The 19,953-nt window shown below is 41.1% G+C and overlaps 1 protein-coding gene across 1 annotated transcript in view; it reads right to left on the minus strand.

Moving 5' to 3' along the window:
* Nucleotides 1–341: 341 nt before the first annotated feature.
* Nucleotides 342–19,953, minus strand: part of MAOA (monoamine oxidase A) — a 76,815-nt gene continuing 57,203 nt past the window's right edge. The window contains exons 7-15 of the mRNA XM_055563005.1: nt 17,720–17,869; nt 16,944–17,103; nt 15,960–16,056; nt 11,008–11,061; nt 4,782–4,839; nt 3,481–3,578; nt 1,268–1,379; nt 961–1,023; nt 342–756 (exon numbers count right to left, since the gene is read on the minus strand). Of these exons, the coding sequence (XP_055418980.1) occupies nt 610–756; nt 961–1,023; nt 1,268–1,379; nt 3,481–3,578; nt 4,782–4,839; nt 11,008–11,061; nt 15,960–16,056; nt 16,944–17,103; nt 17,720–17,869 (939 nt within the window). The 3' untranslated portion in view covers nt 342–609. The remainder of the gene's footprint in view (nt 757–960; nt 1,024–1,267; nt 1,380–3,480; nt 3,579–4,781; nt 4,840–11,007; nt 11,062–15,959; nt 16,057–16,943; nt 17,104–17,719; nt 17,870–19,953) is intronic.

Here is a 19,953-nt window from a genome sequence, read left to right on the forward strand (position 1 = left end):
CATTGCAGGCAGATTCTTTGTGGTCTGAGCTACCAGTGTCTAGAAACTTCACAGGAATTAGAAGTGGTCAGGAGATCCCTGAGACAGCAGCCCACAAGATGTTGTGGTCTGAGGGCCTGAACCCTACCTCCACTGCTTTCCCTTATCCAAAGTGGGGACTGCTCACCCAGGAAGCTTCGAGTCTCTGGGCCTACACTTTATCCTTTGCTAAGAACTTCAAAGGACAATCACAGGCTGGGCTTTAATCTACTCAACCTTTACAGAGAGAAAGTTAAATGCTTCATTCCTGCGATCATCAGGTATTTTATGTTAAAGGGGAGAAAAATAGGACACAGAAACTGTTTCTCATGAGCATGTCAACTTTAACTTCTTGATGTTAAGAAATTGATCACAGGTTATTTTTCTACCAATCAACACGAGCTGGTCTACAGACAAATCACAAGATGGAGCTTGATCTTCTGGAAATTAAGGAGGTCATACACTGAGATTAAACTGAGGGGTTAAATCGGTTCACTTAAAGATGATCTGATTGCACGGCTGTTCTATGGGTCAGCAATTTGCTTTTGATGATACTGGGGAAGGATAAGCAAAAAGCATGAAGCCAAAACTTCAGGATCGGCTTAGCAGCCTGAATCTGTACATCACAAACCCCAGGGCAGTTATCGATGTGGAAAACCCAACAATCTTCAGCAGGCCTGATACGGAAGGCAGGTTTCTCTCCCAGAAGCTGGGGGTGATCTCTACAGCTGGAACATCCTGAATGAATGAACATAGATCATTAGCAAAAAAAAAAACAAACAAAAAAAAAACTCTTGCAGGAATAAGGAGTGGTAAAATATATCTGTAAAATCAGTGTCTGGATCTGCCCTGGAGAGTGGCATCTACAAAGACATCAGAGGCTAGAAGTTGAGAGTTTTATATGCGATTCCTGGTCTATAGAGATGGAGCTACCAAACTTACTTCAGCTTCAGGTTCTTGGATCCAGATATCTTTGGCAGCCAGCTTCCCCAAAGCATTCAAAACCTGAAAGAAACAAAAAAGAAAAAGAAAAGACCTGAAGAAAGTGGCCATGATATTATGAGGTTCTGTACTTTCGACAGATTCAAGGCCCTGCTGGCCACAGATGAGCCTCATGAGTGGAGTGAGGGGCAGAGAAGTGGACATCTATTAATAGATAGATGATCAGTGGCACGATCTGGAAAGATCAGATGACAACTATGTCAGTGGACTCAAGAGGGAGAGCCAGCCATTCGGCTTCCTGTCTTACCTCTCTAGCTGCCCGTTCACCGGCCTCTACTGCTCCTTCCATATAACCGCTCCATTGTGTGGCAGTCTCCGTGCCAGCAAAGTAAATCCTGCCTACAGGTTGGCGAATAACCCTTCAAGGGAACAGAGAGGTCACACAGTTACCTGGGAAGGCGCTGAGGGTAAATGAGCTAATCGTGGCCCTCACCTAAAACCCCACAGAAGACAAGGAAGCCCAAATTGTTTCCAAAACTCCCATGCAACTCAGCCAAAGGTGAAAGGCTCCTCCTTGTTTCCTGGGTCTGCACCAAAGGATCTGAGCTTTCAAGCCAGAGAGAATCAGGATATGAGATCATCAATCGCTAAAGGTAATGAGACCTTTTTCTAGCTAGCTAGAATTAAAATGTAAGAACATACATTAAGTCCACACTCAGATTCATTTGCTGCATGTTTCCTATTTGCAGTCCATTCTGCTACCTACAGTAAGGCGTGTGTTCTTCATGAGATCTCATCTGACTGCCGGGAAGAACAATGGTGGTGAGTGGGAAGGCAGGAAGAGGAACTCATTTCTAGCAAAGGAGAGATCCAAAGGATTATGTGTCTATCTTCTTCAAAAACAACCTCTGGGAGTTTGGGGTTAGTAGATGCAAACTGTTACATATAGAATGGATGGACAACAAGGCCCTATTGTATAGCTCAGGGAGCTATACTCAATGTCCTGGGATAAACAATACTGGAAACAAATATAAAAAAGAATATGTAAAATGCATAACTGAGTCACTTTTCCTGTATGGAAGAAATTAACACAACACAGTAAATCAACTACAATTAAAAAAAAAAAAAAAAAAAAAAAAAACCTCTGTACAATTAGCTTCTATGGATGTATCCAGAGACTGGCTGAGGGTAGTGAAATGGGCTTTCTCTTACAGAGAGGTCTTGGTGAAAAGAACCACGGAAAGGCTGGGCTGAACGAGCCACTGTCCCCTCCTACCTTGTTAGCTTTGATTCTTACAGCCACTTGCATGAAATCTCTTAAACCGTGTACCTCCACCCCAAAGGACTTCACCTCAACCTGCCGTCACACCTTTTTCCAACTCAGGAATCCTTGGCTTCATCTATCCCTGATCCTAGTCCCATCTCCTAGACTTCTACTTTGATTCCAGAACCACTCCAGTTCATCAATACTGTTATCACTAACAAAGGCTATTCATTCTTGGCTTGAGATTTGACAGAAATAGCCAACACTAACTGCCCTTTGGAAAAGGAATTGTAAAAAGCACCCAAGATTCCCCATGAATCGTTTAATCTTGCATCAGATATTGATGACTTTCACTGGAATACTACACGTGTCTATTGAACTAAAATCATTGTGTAATTAATAATTCAGTTAAGAAAAACAAATGAAAAGCTCATATAAGGAAAGGATTAACAAACCCTTCTTCCTTCTCTGTGGACACACATGCCCTTGAGTTAACATTTTAGGTCTGTTCCTCTAGAAACCCGATGAAGGCATAAGGCCATATATGTTACCAGGCAACTGCTGCTTATGGTAAAAATGGCTGTCCTCCACCCCCTCACTGGTAACTTGTATCTAGGCTGGGAAAACTCATAAATTGCAAATATCTGGAAAGAGTCTAAATATCTGGGAAATGTTTGGGCTTTCTTGAGCATGCTGCCTCTTGTAACTGGGCATATCCTTTGTGGAGATCCTAGATACTGCCTATGAGGCTGTTTTAAGACACAAAGGCTCCTGTGAGCTAAGGGGTTTCTAAGCTAAGGTGAAGTCTCCCATCTTGTGCGCATGTCAACTGCTCACACTTTAGCCGTACACAGTGAGGTGCTTCCCCATGATGTCTGATGCTGCTCTGCTGGCAAGACATCTTTAGCCCATGTCCTTTTCTGTAGATTGGTGCCCAGGAGCCTAGGGTAGTTGTGCAAGACTAAATGTTTAGTTGAGCTCAAGAAGGCTCCTTGGAGGACACTGCAGCTTGCAGGATTCTCACGTGTACCAGTGACTCCTGAATTCCTCACCAGTGCTCTGCAATTGTTCTATGTGCTGCCAGGCACTGTTCTACGTATGGACATACTTCTTTTCCTATGGACACCTAGAGTATACAAACTATCTGGGACGTTACATATAGGAATGCTGATTCCTGTTTCTAAACTGAGCTTGGCTTATCTAGCTTTAAGCTTGGCACACGTCTTGTATCTATTGGTACAGTGTTTGGGTAGTACCTTCCGTATTGAGTCATGATCCCCGGGGGGAAGTAGGCAGTGTAGCAGCCTCCGGAGTACTGCTCCTGACACCAGTTCTTCTCTTCGTAGTGCACTGGCTGCAGTTCAGTGGGGAGAAAAGTTCAAAGGGAAGACAAAGCTGAAATGCTGCCAGTCAATGATTAAGGCTCTTATGTGCTTTACTGTAACAAAAAGTTTGAAGTTTATTTTTTTTAAGTAGTCCTGTTTTTATAACTTAAGGGGAAACATGACAGTACCAAGTAATGGCCTTTTGTGAGGTACCAACAGACAAAACACATACACTTTGACTTTCTCAACCTCTTGCCTAGGAGAGACAGGAAGTATTCCAATATCTGGAAGAGAGGGTATCTCTATGTGGATTCTGAAGTCTTTAAGACTCTATCAACAATCAGGTTCTGGAAGGGTCTGCTCAAATCTCTGCATTCTTTAAATAACAGACCTTACTTCCCTATCTACCAGGGCATTACTGCTAAAAAAGGGGTGGGGGTAGAAGGGAGAAAGTAGAAGGAAAGCATAGTGTCTAAGAAAAAGGCTTTTTTCAGAACCACTTCTCTCAGCTGGAAATGTGAATGATGGGAATACTATTAAAAAGAGGACAGTTAAAGATGAAAAATATTTCCCAAGGGACGTGAGAGGACCTACTCTGATTTCCCTAACACATTCTGCAAGTTTAGTCTTCCAACAGTTCAGAGAAAATCCCCTGGAAGAGCCCCCCGGCTCTCTGCTAGGGTCTTTAAAAAGAATTTCATTCTCTTAATTGCTTTCAGTGGTAGATTGAGAGCACCGAAATTCCTAAATGAAGTGTAAATTGAGTCTGCAGATGGAAAAACAAATTAGTATGACTTTGACCTGGGCAGAGAGTTCAGATTCAGCCTATCTTATCAAGTATATACTACTGTTCCTGCATCAACAAATAATGATATAGCTGGGATTTTTTTTGGCAGCGATCAGTTGACACTGACAAGAGGGCAGGGCCTCTGTTCCAGGGACTGATCTCAGTCACCCTGGAGATAATACCTGCAGCTTCTGCCTCTCATTACTCCTGGCTGCCAGTTATTCAGCGAACATTTAAACAGCCCAAGGAACTGCTGCATCAGAAATTGCATGCACCGACAGCAGCATTTTAATGGCCCTTTGTGACTGCTGAAGTTAATCCTCCAGTAAGCATATCCCTTTATACTCTCTTCATAAGACTGTCAGGAAACCAGAATCTGCTTTGCTTTACCACTCAGAGCAAACAGAGCAGAACCTGCTAGGGATTAAAGATGGGGATTTCTTACATGTAAAGCTTCTTGAGATCCTAGCACTTTGGCGTACAGTTCACAGATTTTTCTTTTCCTATAAAAAAAAAAAAAGAACCAAAGAATGTGAAGGAAGTAATGACTGATGAGTATGGAATAAACACAGTGAGTTCCAGGGTTCTTGCAATGAACCAGATTTATTAAGTGAAAAATTAAAATCAATGGCCTTCAGTCACTACACTGAATGACCAGTTCCTTGAATCTCTGCCCTCAAATTAACTCTCTTTTTCCCGACACAGTTATGTGCTTTGAAGATTCAACTGACTGTTCTCTTTTACATTTTTGCCTCTTCCACTACCTACTACCATATCTTTTCAAGATTAAAATGGAGAAAATGAGATTGAATTAAATTCAGTTTTAGGAATTGATTCTAAGTCACTATTTGGAAATATGCAAAATTCTAAATCCCTTTTATAAGTCTATAGTAAGTATGATGTGTCTTTTAACTATCCTATGTTTATGTTTTAAATATCTACCAACATATAAAGCTCATTTAATCTTTTAAATATAACATAACACATGCTATACTAGGAGAGGCCTATGGTCATTCCAGGGTAGTAATCTGTCACTTGTCAGAATGGTCTGTGGACACAGTACTGGGTCCTAAGGGCATGGAGGGGCAGTGGGCAAGATGTGTTATGTGATAATACCTTAAAACAGTCTCTGACCACCCTCATAATTCATTGTGCAAATTACCAGCACAGAACATGGCACGTACTGTATCTTAAAAATCAGTAGTTTTATTCATCTAAGCACTTCTTTTAAAAAAAGATTACCATTTATTTATTTTTATTTGGCAATGCCATTTGCCCTGCAGGATGTTAGTTCCCCAACCAGGGACTGAACCAGAAGTTAAAGCATTGAGTCCTAATCACTGGACTGCCAGAGAATTCCCTATCTAAGCACTTCTTGAAACAGATACATTTTAAACTCACAATCACTCTTGGTAAAGTTTAAAAGCTCTAATTTACTAAAATTACCCATTTTAGAAATGAATAGGTCTGTTTTAGAAATTGTTTAAACAGGTTAACACTGATCCAGTTATACACGATAGGTATTTATCTTTTTTAGTCTTTATATAGGTTAAATATTGAAAGCACTTCAAAATACTTTCTTATACACTAATAAATGACTGGAAAAAATTGCTAAAAATGTGGTAAAGGGTTTAATTCAAATCTGTAAGATAAGCATTAAAAGCTAAAGAGACAAATGGTAAAAAAAAATATTGGGGGGAAGGAAGGAGGTAAGGGAAGGTTATAGTTATTAGAAATAAATTTTAAAAGATGCCAATTTCATGTTGCCAGTTACAATAGAAAACAAGTGTTCCCAATTTCACAGGTGTTCCCAATTTCTCTGAATAATGTTGGACAAAGTGTAACTTTATATATTTACCTGAATGCTCACACTTACATGATTTATACAACTCCTAGAGTTTCCATCTTGTGGCTATAGTAGTAAATCAAGAGAAGGAGGTGGAATGATAAATGTTGTTTACCGATACCACTTTACCATGGAAGGTTTTAAGGGAGAGACAAATGCCACTTCTGAGGTGATGTCACACATCATTAGATAGCTATTTAAGTTCCAGTACAGACAGCAAGATTCACTGTCCTTCAAGGAGCTGTTCATACTACAGCTCAATAATGATAAAGGAAAGGCAGAACTGGAAGAAGTCTCAAGACTACTGTGTACCTGTCTGTCTCTCTGTGTAATCCTAGCCATTCATTTCAGATGTGAAGAGACTGAGGCTCAGTGCGCTCAAGAGACTAGCTCAACATCACTCAGCTCATTAATGGCAGGGTCAAGGGTCTACTCTCCTGAGCATCCCACCCGTAGTAAGTGCTCAATAAAAATTTACTGAATCAAAATCCATCCTCAGTCCAGTGTGGTACCCTCTTTTCTACTCTATGATATGACTGATTCTTACCTACTTCACAAGAGTGTTACAAGAAATAATTCTGATATTTTGAGTCAATAAGAAAACAAAAATATTGACAATCATTATCCTGAAAACTTAACAATGCTTCATTTACTTTAGGTACATGTAATAACATCTTTGTTAAAACAGAGTGAACTCTAAAATGTAATCAAACTACTCTATAGTTAACTTTTCATTCAAGAACAGTAAACCAGTTATCATAGAAATTTGTCATTATTGACTGTATTTCACATTATTAAATGAGTCAATGATGAGTTCTAATGAACACATAGGAAATTATCTTCTCTATCCCTTTCTCCCTTTAATATAAAAAATTTTTAGAAAAGTTATATAAGATAAGGATGGTACAACAATGCACTGGTTGCTTAGCTAGGCTCTAAAAATAACAGAACATACTTTAAATGATGTACAAAAGAAGTCATTGTGCAAGTTGGATATATGTACTGGTTTCTAAACCTGGCTGCTCATCATAATTACTCAAAAGGCTTGTTAAAATATGCAAATACTCAGGCCCCACCCCTAACCTACCAAATCATAATCTATCAGCCTCAGAAAAAATATATTTTCCAACATCCTTTGGGAAATGTTGATGTAGTTTGTTCTGGGAACTATTACTTAAGTCAATGACATTCAGAATTCCAAGTGGTTTTGCCTTATAAAAACTTTTGAGAAGTTTAGCCACTATGTGGAATCAAAACCAAATGTCTACATCCAGGCTGGTATTTATTTTACTATTAATAAGGAGGGAAGGCAGGAAATCCAAAAGAAAATGTCAAGCTTAGTATGACATAATGAAAAAAAATACACATTAGATGCTATTCGTGACTTTGTCACAAGCTGGCTATGGACCCTTGAACAAATCATTCCCCATCGCCAGACCCCCAACTTCTTCCTCTATTGAGTGAGTAGGCAGACACTAAAATAGTTCCCCTTTCCTGACATCAAATCTCATGGTTGCTCAAATAAACAAACCCATGTGCAATTGTGGGAATGTCTGCGGCCTTTCCCTAACTTGCAAAGTCATCAAAGTAACTCTCAAAGCAAGGTCTGCTAGTTGATTTGCTGCTTCATTTTTAAATCAAATGCAGAGAGAAGTATATATTTGCACGCACACCCTCTTCAAAAGCTAACAAAGGATTTAGGGTTATCCCTGTCGTAATGAAAGGGTTTGCATAACTCAATGAAGCTATGAGCCATATCGTGCAGGGCCACCCAAGATGGAAGGGTCATAGTGAAGAGTTTTGAGACAATGTGGTCCACTGGAGGAGGGAATGGCAAACCACTCCAGTATTTTGACTGTGAGAACCCCATGAATATTATGAAAAGGCAGAAAGATATGACACCAGAAGATGAGCACCCCCAGGTTGGAAGGTGTCTAATATGCTACTGGGGAAGAGTAGAGGGCAGTTACTAATATCTCCAGAAAGAATGAAAGAAGAAGCTGGGACAAAGCAGAAATGATGCTCAGTTGTGGATGTATCTGGTGGTGAAACTAAAGTCCAATGCCGTAAAGAACAATATTGCATAGGAACCTGGAATGTTAGGTCCATGAATCAAGGTAAATTGGATGTGGTCAAGCAGGAGATGGCAAGAGTGAACATCAACGTCTTAGGAATCAGTGAACTAAAATGGACAGGAATGGGCGAATTTAATTCAGATGACCATCATATCAACTACTGTGGGCAAGAATCCCTTCAAAGAAATGGAGTAGCCCTCATAGTCAACAAAAGAGTCTGAAACGCAGTACTTGGGTGCAATCTCAAAAACAACAGAATGATCTTAGTTCGTTTCCAAGGCAAACCATTCAACATCACAGTAATCTAATCACAGTAAGTCTATGACCCAAGCAGTAATGCTGAAAGAGGAATAGTTCCATGAAGACCTACATGACCTTCTAGAACTAACACCAAAAAAAGATGTCCTTTTCATCATGTGGGGGTTGGAATGCAAAAGTAGGAAGTCAAGAGATACCTGGAGTAACAGGCAAGTTTGGCCTTTGGAGTACAAAATGAAGCAGGGCAAAGGCTAACAGAGTTTTGTCAAGAGAACACACTGGTTATAGAAAACACCCTTTTCCACCAATACAAGAGATGACTCTATGCATGGACATCACCAGATGTAATCAGATTGATTATATTCTTTGCAGCCAGAGATGGAGAAGCTCTATACAGTCAGCAAAAACAAGACCAGATCTGACTATGGCTCAGATCATGAGCTCTATAAGGGGCAAAATTCAGACTTAAATTGAAGAAACTAGGGAAAAACCACTAGGCCATTCAGGTATGATCTAAATCAAATCCCTTATGATTATACAACGGAGGTTATGAATAGATTCAAGGGATTAGATCTGGTAGAGAATGTGCCTGAACAACTATGGAGAGAAGTTTATAACATTGGACAGGAGGCAGTAACCAAATCCACCCCCAAGAAAAATAAATGCAAGAAGGCAAAGTGGTTGTCTCTGGAGGCTTTACAAATAGCTGAGGAAAAAGAAAAGTGAAAGGCAAGTGAGAAAGGGAAAGATATACCCAACTGAATGCAGAGTTCCAGAGAATAACAAGGAGAGATAAGGTCTTCTTAAATGAACAATGCAAAAATAGAGGAAAACAACAGAATGGGAAAGACTAGGTATCTCTTCAAGAAAACTGGAGACACCAAGGGAACATTTCATGCAAGGATGGGCACGATAAAGGACAGAAATGGTAAGGACCTAACTGAAGCAGAAGAGATTAAGAATAGGTGGTAAGAATACACAGAAGAATTATACAAAAAAGGCCTTAATGGCCCAGATAACCATGATGATGTGGTCACTCAACTAGAGCCAGACATCCTGGAGTGTGAAGTCAAGTGGGCCTTAGGAAGCATTGCTATGAACAAAGCTAGTGGAGGTGATGGAATTCCAGCTGAGCTATTTCAAATCCTAAAAGATGATGCTGTTAAAGTGCTGCATTTAATATGCCAGCAAATTTGGAAAACAGCAGTGACCACAGGCCTGGAAAAAGTCATTTTTCATTGCAATCCCAAAGAAGGGTAATGCCAAAGAATGTTCAAACTACCATACAATTACACTCATTTCACTTGCTACTAAGGTTATGCTCAAAATCCTTCAAGCTAGTCTTCAGCAGTACATGAACTGAGAATTTCCAGATGTACAAGCTGGATTTAGAAAAGGCAGAGGAACCAGAGATCAAATTGCCAACATCTGCTGGATCATAGAGAAAGCAAGGGAATTCCAGAAAAACATCTGCTTCATTGACTCCACTAAAGCCTTTGACTGTGTGGATCACAACAAACTGTGGAAAATTCTTAAAGAGATGGGAATATCAGACCACTTTACCTGTCTCCTGAGAAACCTGTGTGTAGGACAAGAAGCAACAGTTAGAACCAGACATGGAACAATGGACTGGTTCCAAATTGGGAAAGGAGTATGATAAGGCTGTGTACTGTCACCCTGTTTATTTAACTTATATGTAGAGTACATCATGTGAAATGCTGGACTGGATGAATCCCAAGCTGGAACCAAAACTGCCAGGAGAAACATCAACAATCTCAGATATGCAGATGATACCACTCTAATGGCAGAAAATGAAGAGGAACTAAAGAGCCTCTTGGTGAGGGTGAAAGAGGAGAGTGAAACAGCTGACTTGAAACTCAACATTCAAAAAACTAAGACCATGGCATTTGGTCCCACCACTTCATGACAAATAGAAGGGGAAAAAGTGGAAGTAGGGATAGATTTTATTTTCTTGGACTCCAAAATCACTGTGGATGGTGACTGCAGCCATGAAATTAAAAGACGCTTCCACCTTGGAAGGGAAGTTATGACAAACCTAGATGGTATATTAAAAAGCAGAGACATCACCTTGCTGACAAACGTGCAATAGGTTTGAACACCTATGTATGGATCTGCTTTTCAGAAAAAGTACATGTTGGAGAACCTTGGAGATGGAATAAAGGTCATTGGGACTTGGCCTCTTAAGCTTTATTCAGAGCTAACATTTTTTAATGATTTTTCTCCATCCATCTTACTGAGAAACCCTACCTCTCAACCCCTGTAAAACAAACACAGAGGTGTAAAACTAAATTAATATATGCACGTGGGAGGAATGAGTCAAAAGGGGGGCTAGCAAAATACAAAAAGGTTGATTTGTTGGGATTTTGAGATTAACAGATTATTGCATTTTTCATAATGTTATTATACTGTTGTTAGTGCAACAAGCACAATAAAAAGCTAACCTTTTACATATTTCAGATGTAAATTCTTACCTTATATCTTTATGCACTTTAGCGAGGCGGTCAGCTTTTCGAGCGAGGATAAAGCTGGGGAGAGAAATTACGTTTGAATGATTAGGTGACGGTGGTTTATCTTAAGAGTTGTCTCTTCTTTTTAAAGTGTTCTTGCCTATATCTACAGTAATACCCTAAATACAAGCAAGTTCCATTCCAAGAACGCATCTGTAAATCCAATTTTTTCATAAGTCCAACATAGTTAGCCTAGGTACCCAACTAACACAATCGGTTATATAGTACTATACTCTACTACTAATAATAAATCTAACAATAATAATAAGTAAGTAAGTGTTAGTCGCTCAGACGTGCCCAACTCTTTGCGACCCCATGGACTGCAGCCCACCAGGGTCCTCTGTCCATGAGATTTTCCAGGCAAGGATACTGGAGTGGGTTGCCATTTCCTTCTCCAGGGGATCTTCCCAACCCAAGGATTGAACCTGGGTCTCTCGCACTGCAGGCAGATTCTTTACCAACTGAACTACAAGGGAAGCAGGCTTATAATATTTTTCACACAAATAATATATAAAAAACAAACAGAAAAAAACACTTTTAATCTTACAGTACAGTACTTAGAAAAGTGCAGGCGTATAGTACAACAGCTGGCATATGGGGCTGGCACCCACGTTTATATCTTTGAAAGTTCACAACTTGAAGGTTTGTATGTAGGGGACTTACTGTACTCGGCACTAATACACTCTCCCAACACTCTCCCATTATTTCCATATACTAGAGCAAATGCCAAGCTGTCCTCATCTGCTTCTGGGTCCAAAACCCCTGCCAGGGGTGGGCTCCTAAACAATAGATCACTACCTACTCAATATTTTATAGCCAAAGTTCAGTACAGTTCTTGGCATACAGTAGGAAATTAACTATGTAGATGAATTAATGTTGCATTAAATGATGAGCCTGGTAATGACTGTTGCCATCTGTCAAGTTACTTGATAAAAGCTGGAAAAACAAATATCAAAAAGTGCTTGTTGGGAATTCCCTGGTGGTCCAGCAGTTAGGACTTCGAGCTTCCACTGCAGGGGGCATGGGTTCAATCCTTGGTCAGGGATTTAAGATCTCACATACCAAAGGCATGGCCAAAAAAAAAAAAATAAATAAAGTGCCTGAAGTGGATGCCATGGTGGGCCACCCAGATTCCTCTTCAGGACCAAACACTCATTACCCTCAGCTCACAGCCAAGCCCCTCCCTAGCAAACTCTGCAGCAGAGAACTGCCTGGTGAAAGGTCCCATCCCTTCTCAGAATGAATGCCAGAGTGTGATGGGTACCAAAGCCTACTGCATGGTGCAGACACCCAGTGCAGACACCTCTGAAAGGCAATCCTTACTTTGAGGCCTCTGTTGGGACAACACTGGAGCCCAACCGTTCCCTCTGCCCAATCCTGATTCCTTCCCTCCCCCACAGGTAGTATGTGTCCATGTGCTCAGTCACTTCAGTCGTGTCTGACTCTGTGCGACCCTATGAACTGTAGCCTGTCAGGCTCCTCTGTCCATGGAATTCTCCAGGCTAGAATACTGGAGTGGGCTGACATTCCCTTCTCCAGGGGATCTTCCCAACCCAGGAATAGAACCCGCATCTCTTGCATCTCATGCATTGACAGGCTGGTTCTTTACCACTAGCGCCACCTGGGAAGCCCAGGCAGCACTCCACAGAGCAATTCCTGATGAACCTCCTAAACCCAAATCTCCACCTCCAAGTTGACTTCCTGGGAAACCAGCCTAGCACAGTCCTCAAATTCAGTGACTCAGTAAAACTCAGTTATGATCTGTCTGCTTCCCTTTGATCAAGTAGATTCTACTTATTATGCTATTATTAATTGCTTGTATATTTTAAAGAATGGAATTGTAACAAGAAATCCTTAGCTATACTATGATTAGAAAGCTTGCCAAAAAATCCAAATGAGCCAAAGGACAATGGAGTGATTTCTCCAAATAAGAAAAGTTTTAAAATTGTATTTTTTTGTTGTTGTTCTAGACAAAGACAAATAGATCAGGACTGAAAATGCAAAGGATGAAGACAGAAATTTTGTCCTCTCCCTCAATTCCCTCTCCCCCAGTTAAACTGTTCCTCAATTTGATTGGCCATTCCTTTAGAGTTGTTATTTGAGATCATTCTGGGAAGCAAAGATATAAAATGCATTTGTGTTCACCCAGAGTACAGTATTTGAGAGGAAGCTGTGGAATCTTTAAGAAATTTGAACCATTGAACTCTGGGAGATATAGTCATGATTTTGCTTGATTTAACTAACACTTTATGTTGTGGCTTGCTGGTAAGGTGAAAGTGAAAGGGAAGTCAGTGGTGTCTGACTCTTTGCGACCCCATGGACTGTAGCCTACCAGGCTTCTCAGTCCATGGGATTTTCCAGGCAATAGTAATGGAGCGGATTGCCATTTCCTTCTTCAGGGGATCTTCCCGACCCAGGCATTGAACCCAGGTCTCCCACATTGTACACAGACGCTTAACAGCTGGTAAGGTGCTAGGTGCTAAGTCACTTCAGTCATGTCTGACTCTTTGTGACCTGGTGGACTGTAGCTCACCTGGCTCCTCTGGAAAGAACATGAGTGGGTTGCATACCCTCCTCCAGGGGATCTTCCCGACCCAGGGATCAAACCCACATCTCTTGCATTGGCAGGCAGGTTCTTTACCACTGCACCACCTGGGAAGCCGTAGTAATAATGATTTTAGTTAAATTTTAGGTTTATGCAACAATTGTATGTGGTATTTCAGTGAAAATCACCAACAGCTGATAGAAGATTAAATGATCTATCTGAAAGCCTTTTAGATCCTGGGTGCTTTTCACAGTTTTTCTAAAGGGCAGTGAGTGTTGGCTCTGTCTGTCAAATCTCAAGTCCTAAATGAAATAACCTCTTTGATCTAACTGTAAGAATGGACAATTATCATCCAACTTTCTTTGGTGTTTTATTGGGGAAATTATACACCCTGGCTTTGGGGTGGGAACATTTCTCAGCTCTAAAGTACAAGGTCCTTTCTAGTTTCCAAAGGCAAGTAGTTATCACACACAGTGCTGGGCAATTACAGCATCCCTATCTTCAAGGCTTTCATTGCCTAGAGCAAAGAGCAGGGTGGAAGCAATATAGCTTCAATGCAAGAACAGGGTGAAAACAATTGTCCAGATAAAACAGATTAGAATATCACTTTCTCAGTGTGTTAGTCGCTCAGTTGTGCCCAACTCTTTGGGACCCCATGGACTGTAGGAGCTGCATAAATAAACCCATTACCATCTAGAAGGCTTCTGCAGTCCATGTCCTTGTTGCTGTGCTGTGCTTAGTCACTCAGTCATGTCCAACTCCTTGCAACCCGTGGACTGTATCCTGCCAGGCTTTGTTGTCTTTGGGGATTCTCCAGGCAAGAATACTGGAGTGGGTTGCCATGCCCTCTTCCAGGGGATCTTCCCTACCCAGGGATTGAACCCAGGTCTCCTGCATTGCAAGTGGAGACTTTTTACCGTCTGAGCCACCAGGGAAGCCCATATCCTTGTTAATAAAGCTAAAGAAAGCCCAGAACAGTGGATGCCACAGTATTTCATTCCCAGGGCAAGAAAAACATCAATATTCTTTCATCTTCAGTCAGATAGGTCTTGACCAGTAGTCTCCAGAAACCTCTGTCTCAACTTCTTGCTTTTCTTTGGCACATAAAAAGGGACGGCAAACTCCCCAAACAATCTATGTATTTTCTTGCCCAGTGGGGTCAGAGATGAATAGGCTACAATGTTCCTATAATCTTTACATTGTGAGCACCTGCCCTTGCCAGGGAGGCTGGTGCTCTTTCTTACATCTGACAGTGAGAGAAGCGGTTACAAAATGTTTTGCTGGCAGTCCAGTAGCAGAGTCTGCTTTCTAAGTCCCTAGGGTCATGGGTGTGCTCCTTTGGATTTTGTAATTTCCCTTCAATGACACAATGCACATGAGCTTAACTCTCCTGGGGCACAGGGGAAAACCAATGGTCTCCAAAAGTCACTTGACTGCTAGAGAAGCTGTGCTCTTTTATTGCAATGTGCTAGAATAAATAACCCTTTTGTTGGTATTGCTTTGAGGAGGACTAAAAGGTATGACAACTGGGAGGCTACGGCACTTCTTGGAAATTTCTTTGTGGGAGCTCTGATTCCCTCTCTGGACCCCTAGTCTCCAGAGGGAAGAGTAGCTGTGTGAGGCAGGAGAGGAAAAGAGAGTTCCTCTTCCAGACACAGAACCTTGCCCTGGCACCATTCCTCATGGAAGACAGCCATGGAGTGACTTACTGGAAAAAGTGCCCTACATTCAAGGCCTGGCTGGCTCTCCTTCAAACTGCACTTCATTGGTCATTCATCTTATCTCCCAGGGTAACTGTGAACAAAATTTTCTTTTCTTTTGGCCATGCCACATGGCTTGTGGGATCTTAGTTTCCCGACCAGAGATTGGACCTGGGCCCTTGGCATTGAGAGCTTGGAGTCCTAACCGCTGGACCACCAGGGAATTCCAGCAATTAAAATATTAACATTTGCTATGTAGTGCTGTCTAGAATGGAGAGAGGACTAGAGCCCAGAAAATATAACTTTGGAAGGTTGTACAGGACAAAACAGTTCTCATTCCAGAATGGCTGTAAACATTCTGTAGGCAAAGTGGTCTGCCATGCCATCTGTCTAGCTGTATTTTTCACTCTTGTCCTCCACATGTAAGTTTCATGGGGGAAAGAAATCAATGGACACAAGTTCAAAGTGGTGTTCACTTTAGTCAAGTTTCCCAGTGTTCTCGTGCCATTTACTCTATGACTCTAATATTACCAAACATGAAAACATGATATATTGTCTATAGGGTTACTTAGTGTTGCTTGAGCTTGAGTGCAAAACAACATGCTCTGCTAGTTCCCACACCAAGACACCAACATAGTTTGCAAAATGCAGAACATCCAGGTCTCACTTACCCCATGATAGCAGGCAGTGATCCATCTGGCTTGGTATCATCCAGTGTTATTGAAATTGGAGCTTCCTCATCTTCAATGATCATACAGCCACAGTAATCTTAACCAGAAGAAAAATAATAGGAGATTGAGAAACTTCATCAGGGATTTAGGAAGGACATTTTAAAGTATATATATAAAACTATTTCGCTAAAAGGAAGGCAAAACTTAAACTATTGGTCTTTGCCCTGATCCCAGAAGTTCTTTTCCATTAAATACACTCACTGATTAAACAAGGATGTTTGGTCACCCAGACATATTAGAAAATGACCCATCTCGATGACCTTTACATAAAGGTCAGGTATGATCAATGCATGAGTAAAATTGTAAGATGGCCTTGGAGTTGTGGAATACACAAGAAACAGTAGGGTGTGTTAGAAGGAATCGCCTCTGGGAAACCAGGGAAGAAGTGGCAAGAAGGAATCCTTTTAGTATGAGATGAAGGCTTAGCAGCAACAAACACCACATCCGCCCAGACCCTGCCTCATGCCAACACCGGAACAGGAAGTCTCATTGTTACCATTTTATACAGAGGCTGAGGCTGAGAGGTGAAGTGTCACCTGAGGCAACACAGCTAGTAAGCAAGTGGGGCCCAGGAATGTGTGACTTCAAAGGAGCGCTCTTTCACAGTGGTCCTTTGTCTTACTCCGCTCATGAAGAGGAAGTGGTGAGACATATGCCAGGGGCCTGAACAATGTGGCCCTGCAACTGGAGGGCCTGCTGCCTTGCCTCTCACTGTCAGCAAGCACTCTTGGGGCCATTTTGTGTTGCTGGGGACTATGAAGAGATGGACAGACTAAGATTTCTGATCCTTTCTCTACCAACTGGAAACACATCTTTTTCTGTTCAATGTGAAGTATATGTTCCTACTGAACTGAACTGATATGTTCCTAAAAAAGAGTGCAGTCTTCTCTTAATACAATTTAAACATGAATAAACACAGCCTACCCTTTTTCTTCCAAAAGGCCTCCTTGTAATACATCATGCACTTAATGACAGCCCCCATTGGAAGACGCTGTATCAGCTGGTTTCGCTCTGATGGAAGCTCTGGTCTAAAGTGTATCTTGGCAGTCAAAGTTGGTGGGATGGCACTAATGACATATCGGCACTGAAACAAACAGACACAAAATACCATCTCAAATGTGAGTCACAGTCTTTGCAGGGGACATGAAACATCACATTTATCATTTTGAAGGACACTAAGCAGTCACAATGTACAGTATGAGACCACTGTGAGGCAACAGCACAGAACAAGGCACATCAACTAAGGCTAATAATTTGGAAGACTGAGTCAGAAATATGCCAGCATCAATCATGCCACTGCTTAGATTATATCTGTTAGAAGCTGCAGAAGACAGAAACATGTTAGTCGCTCAGTCGTGACTGACTCTTTGTGAGCCTGCCAGGCTTCTCTGTCCATGGCATTCTCCAGGTAAGAATACTGGAGTGGGTGGCCATTCCCTTCTCCAGGGGATCCTCCCCACCCAGGGAGCAAACCCAGGTCTCTTGCATTGCAGGCAGATTCTTCACCATCTGAGCCACCAGGCTATTAGAGACCTACTTAATATAAGCTCTTTAAATTTTATTTATTTATGGGCCACACCGTGAGGCAGGCAGGATCTTAGTTCTCTAATCAGGGGATGGAACTTGTGCCCCAAGGTCCTAACCACTGGTCCATCAGGGAATTCCCATAATACACATTTCTTTTGACAAAACTAAATTACCTCATAAAGTTCGTGATCCAGGGTCTCTACGGTGATGTTTTCACTTGACTGGTCAACATAGGTGACAGGACTCCTCAGTTTCACCCTGTCCCCTAGGAGTTGCATTATCCGTTCACTTACTTGACCAGATCCACCTACAAACTTCCGTTCCTACAGGAAAAGGCAGGCAGGGATGGAAATGTGACAAATGCCCCAGGAAGGAAAGCCATATTTACCACTGATTAGAAACCTCTGGAAAATCACAGGCCATACCTCCACTCTCTGCACTGTTAAGTTAGAAGAACTCATTAGGATGGGGCAGTCTACCAAGACACCTCAGACACCATGCTCTCTAATGCAGCTTCACATGATAAAAAGCTGTTACCAGTTTATGGAATCACAGAATCAGTGGGAAGGGATGAATTGGGAGATTGGGATTGACATTATATATATAAAATAGATAACTAATAAGAACCTACTGTGTAGCACAGGGAACTCTACTCAATATTCTGTTAAAGGCCTAGATGGGGAAACAATCTATTAAAAAAAAGAGTGGATACATGTGTATGTATAACTGATTTACTTTGCTGTATACCTGAAACTAACATAACATTGGACATCAACTATATCCCAATAAAAATTTAAAATTAAATCACAGAATCAGAAGGAAGGTTTCCCTAGACCACTGGAACCTTGACCAAATGCAAATATCAGCAAGCTTCAAATGCTCAAGAGTGCAGTGCATGGAGGGTGTCTGGTGACAGGGAGGGTGCTGTGCTTCTCCCAGGGGGAGGCAGTTTCCTTTTTTTAAAAAAAAATTGATTATTTTTTTCTAGTTTCACTGAGATGGGGATGCAGTTTCTTAACTCCCCTCAGTTTTTTAAAGTCCCAGGCCAGGACTGTCTAGGCGCAACAGGCTCATGGTGCTCTCAAGGATCACCTGGTCATTACCAAAAGATGTTCTAAGAATCTAAATCTCAGCTGTTGAGAACTTTTTGCCAAAATGCCTGGAAGTTTCACTGGGAGGACAGAAGAGTGAAGGCTAAGCATCTGCCTATTCCTCCAGACATTGTGGACTAGCTTCCTTGAGCAGCTCTATAAGACCATGAGTGCTGCACCCTAGTGCCATCAGCTATGCTCACCATGGAAATGCTTCCAGCTTAATCTAAGGTCAGTCCTTAATACAGTGCATTTTGGAAGAACCAGGGGAATATTTTTAGCCTGCTAGAGATCGATGATTCTTTGAATGATTAGAAATACAAGTAGGCAGACTGAAGCACAGCCCACCATTGTACAATTAGGTACCTTAATCACGTTCCTCCAGAAAGCCCATGCCAGCAGCCTCACAATAATTTTTACACTTGGATAACTGGCTATTGTCTTAATGACACCACTATAGCTCCTTATAAAAACATTCCCAAAGTAGTTTAGTTTCATGATCTGTCCATCCTCACAAAACCAGAACCATTTCATTTATAATTTGACCTCTGTTTTCCTGACCTCTGAATGTTAGTATAGTGGAAAGACCAGGAACTCTTTTCCATCTTCACGTCTAGTATTTGTTGAACTAAACTATTAAAGGATAAATAACTATTAAACTATTAAAGGATAAATCTAAGTTCTTTGTAAAGGTATTGTGATAATGGTTTTACATTCATAATCTGAACTATGCCCTCCAAAAGGTCATGTGGAGTCTGCCTAGAAGAATCTTGGCTCCTCTGAATGAGGGATATAACACAGTACTGTAAAGAAATTATCTTTCAATTAAAAAATAAATTAACTAAATACATATATATATATATATATATATATATATGAAAAAGAAGTGAAGCCGCTCAGTTGTGCCAACTCTTTGTGACCCCATGGATTGTAGCCTACAAGGCTCCTCTGTCCATGGAATTTTCCAGGCAAGAGTACTAGACTGGGTTGCCATTTCCTTCATATATATATATATATATAAACTGAGTCAAGATATTTCCAAAAGACAAATATAGATTAAAAGGAGTAATATGGGATTTCTAGATGTAAAGGCACTTAAAAAATGCAACTGCCTTATGTTTGCTAAAGCTGAAGGTCAAACTGGCAACCATAAGAACAACTTGGGGACTTCTGGAGGTCTCCCAAGGAGAGGAATAATTCACTAAGTAGACAATGACTCTACACCTCATACTATGAAACAGAGCATAAGTTAGAACTAAATTGCTCTCAATTAAACCTTATCCCATTGAGGCATAACATTCTTAGAAAAGAGATAC

Source organism: Bubalus kerabau, chromosome X, assembly GCF_029407905.1.
Source record: "Bubalus kerabau isolate K-KA32 ecotype Philippines breed swamp buffalo chromosome X, PCC_UOA_SB_1v2, whole genome shotgun sequence".
NCBI lineage: Eukaryota > Metazoa > Chordata > Mammalia > Artiodactyla > Bovidae > Bubalus > Bubalus kerabau.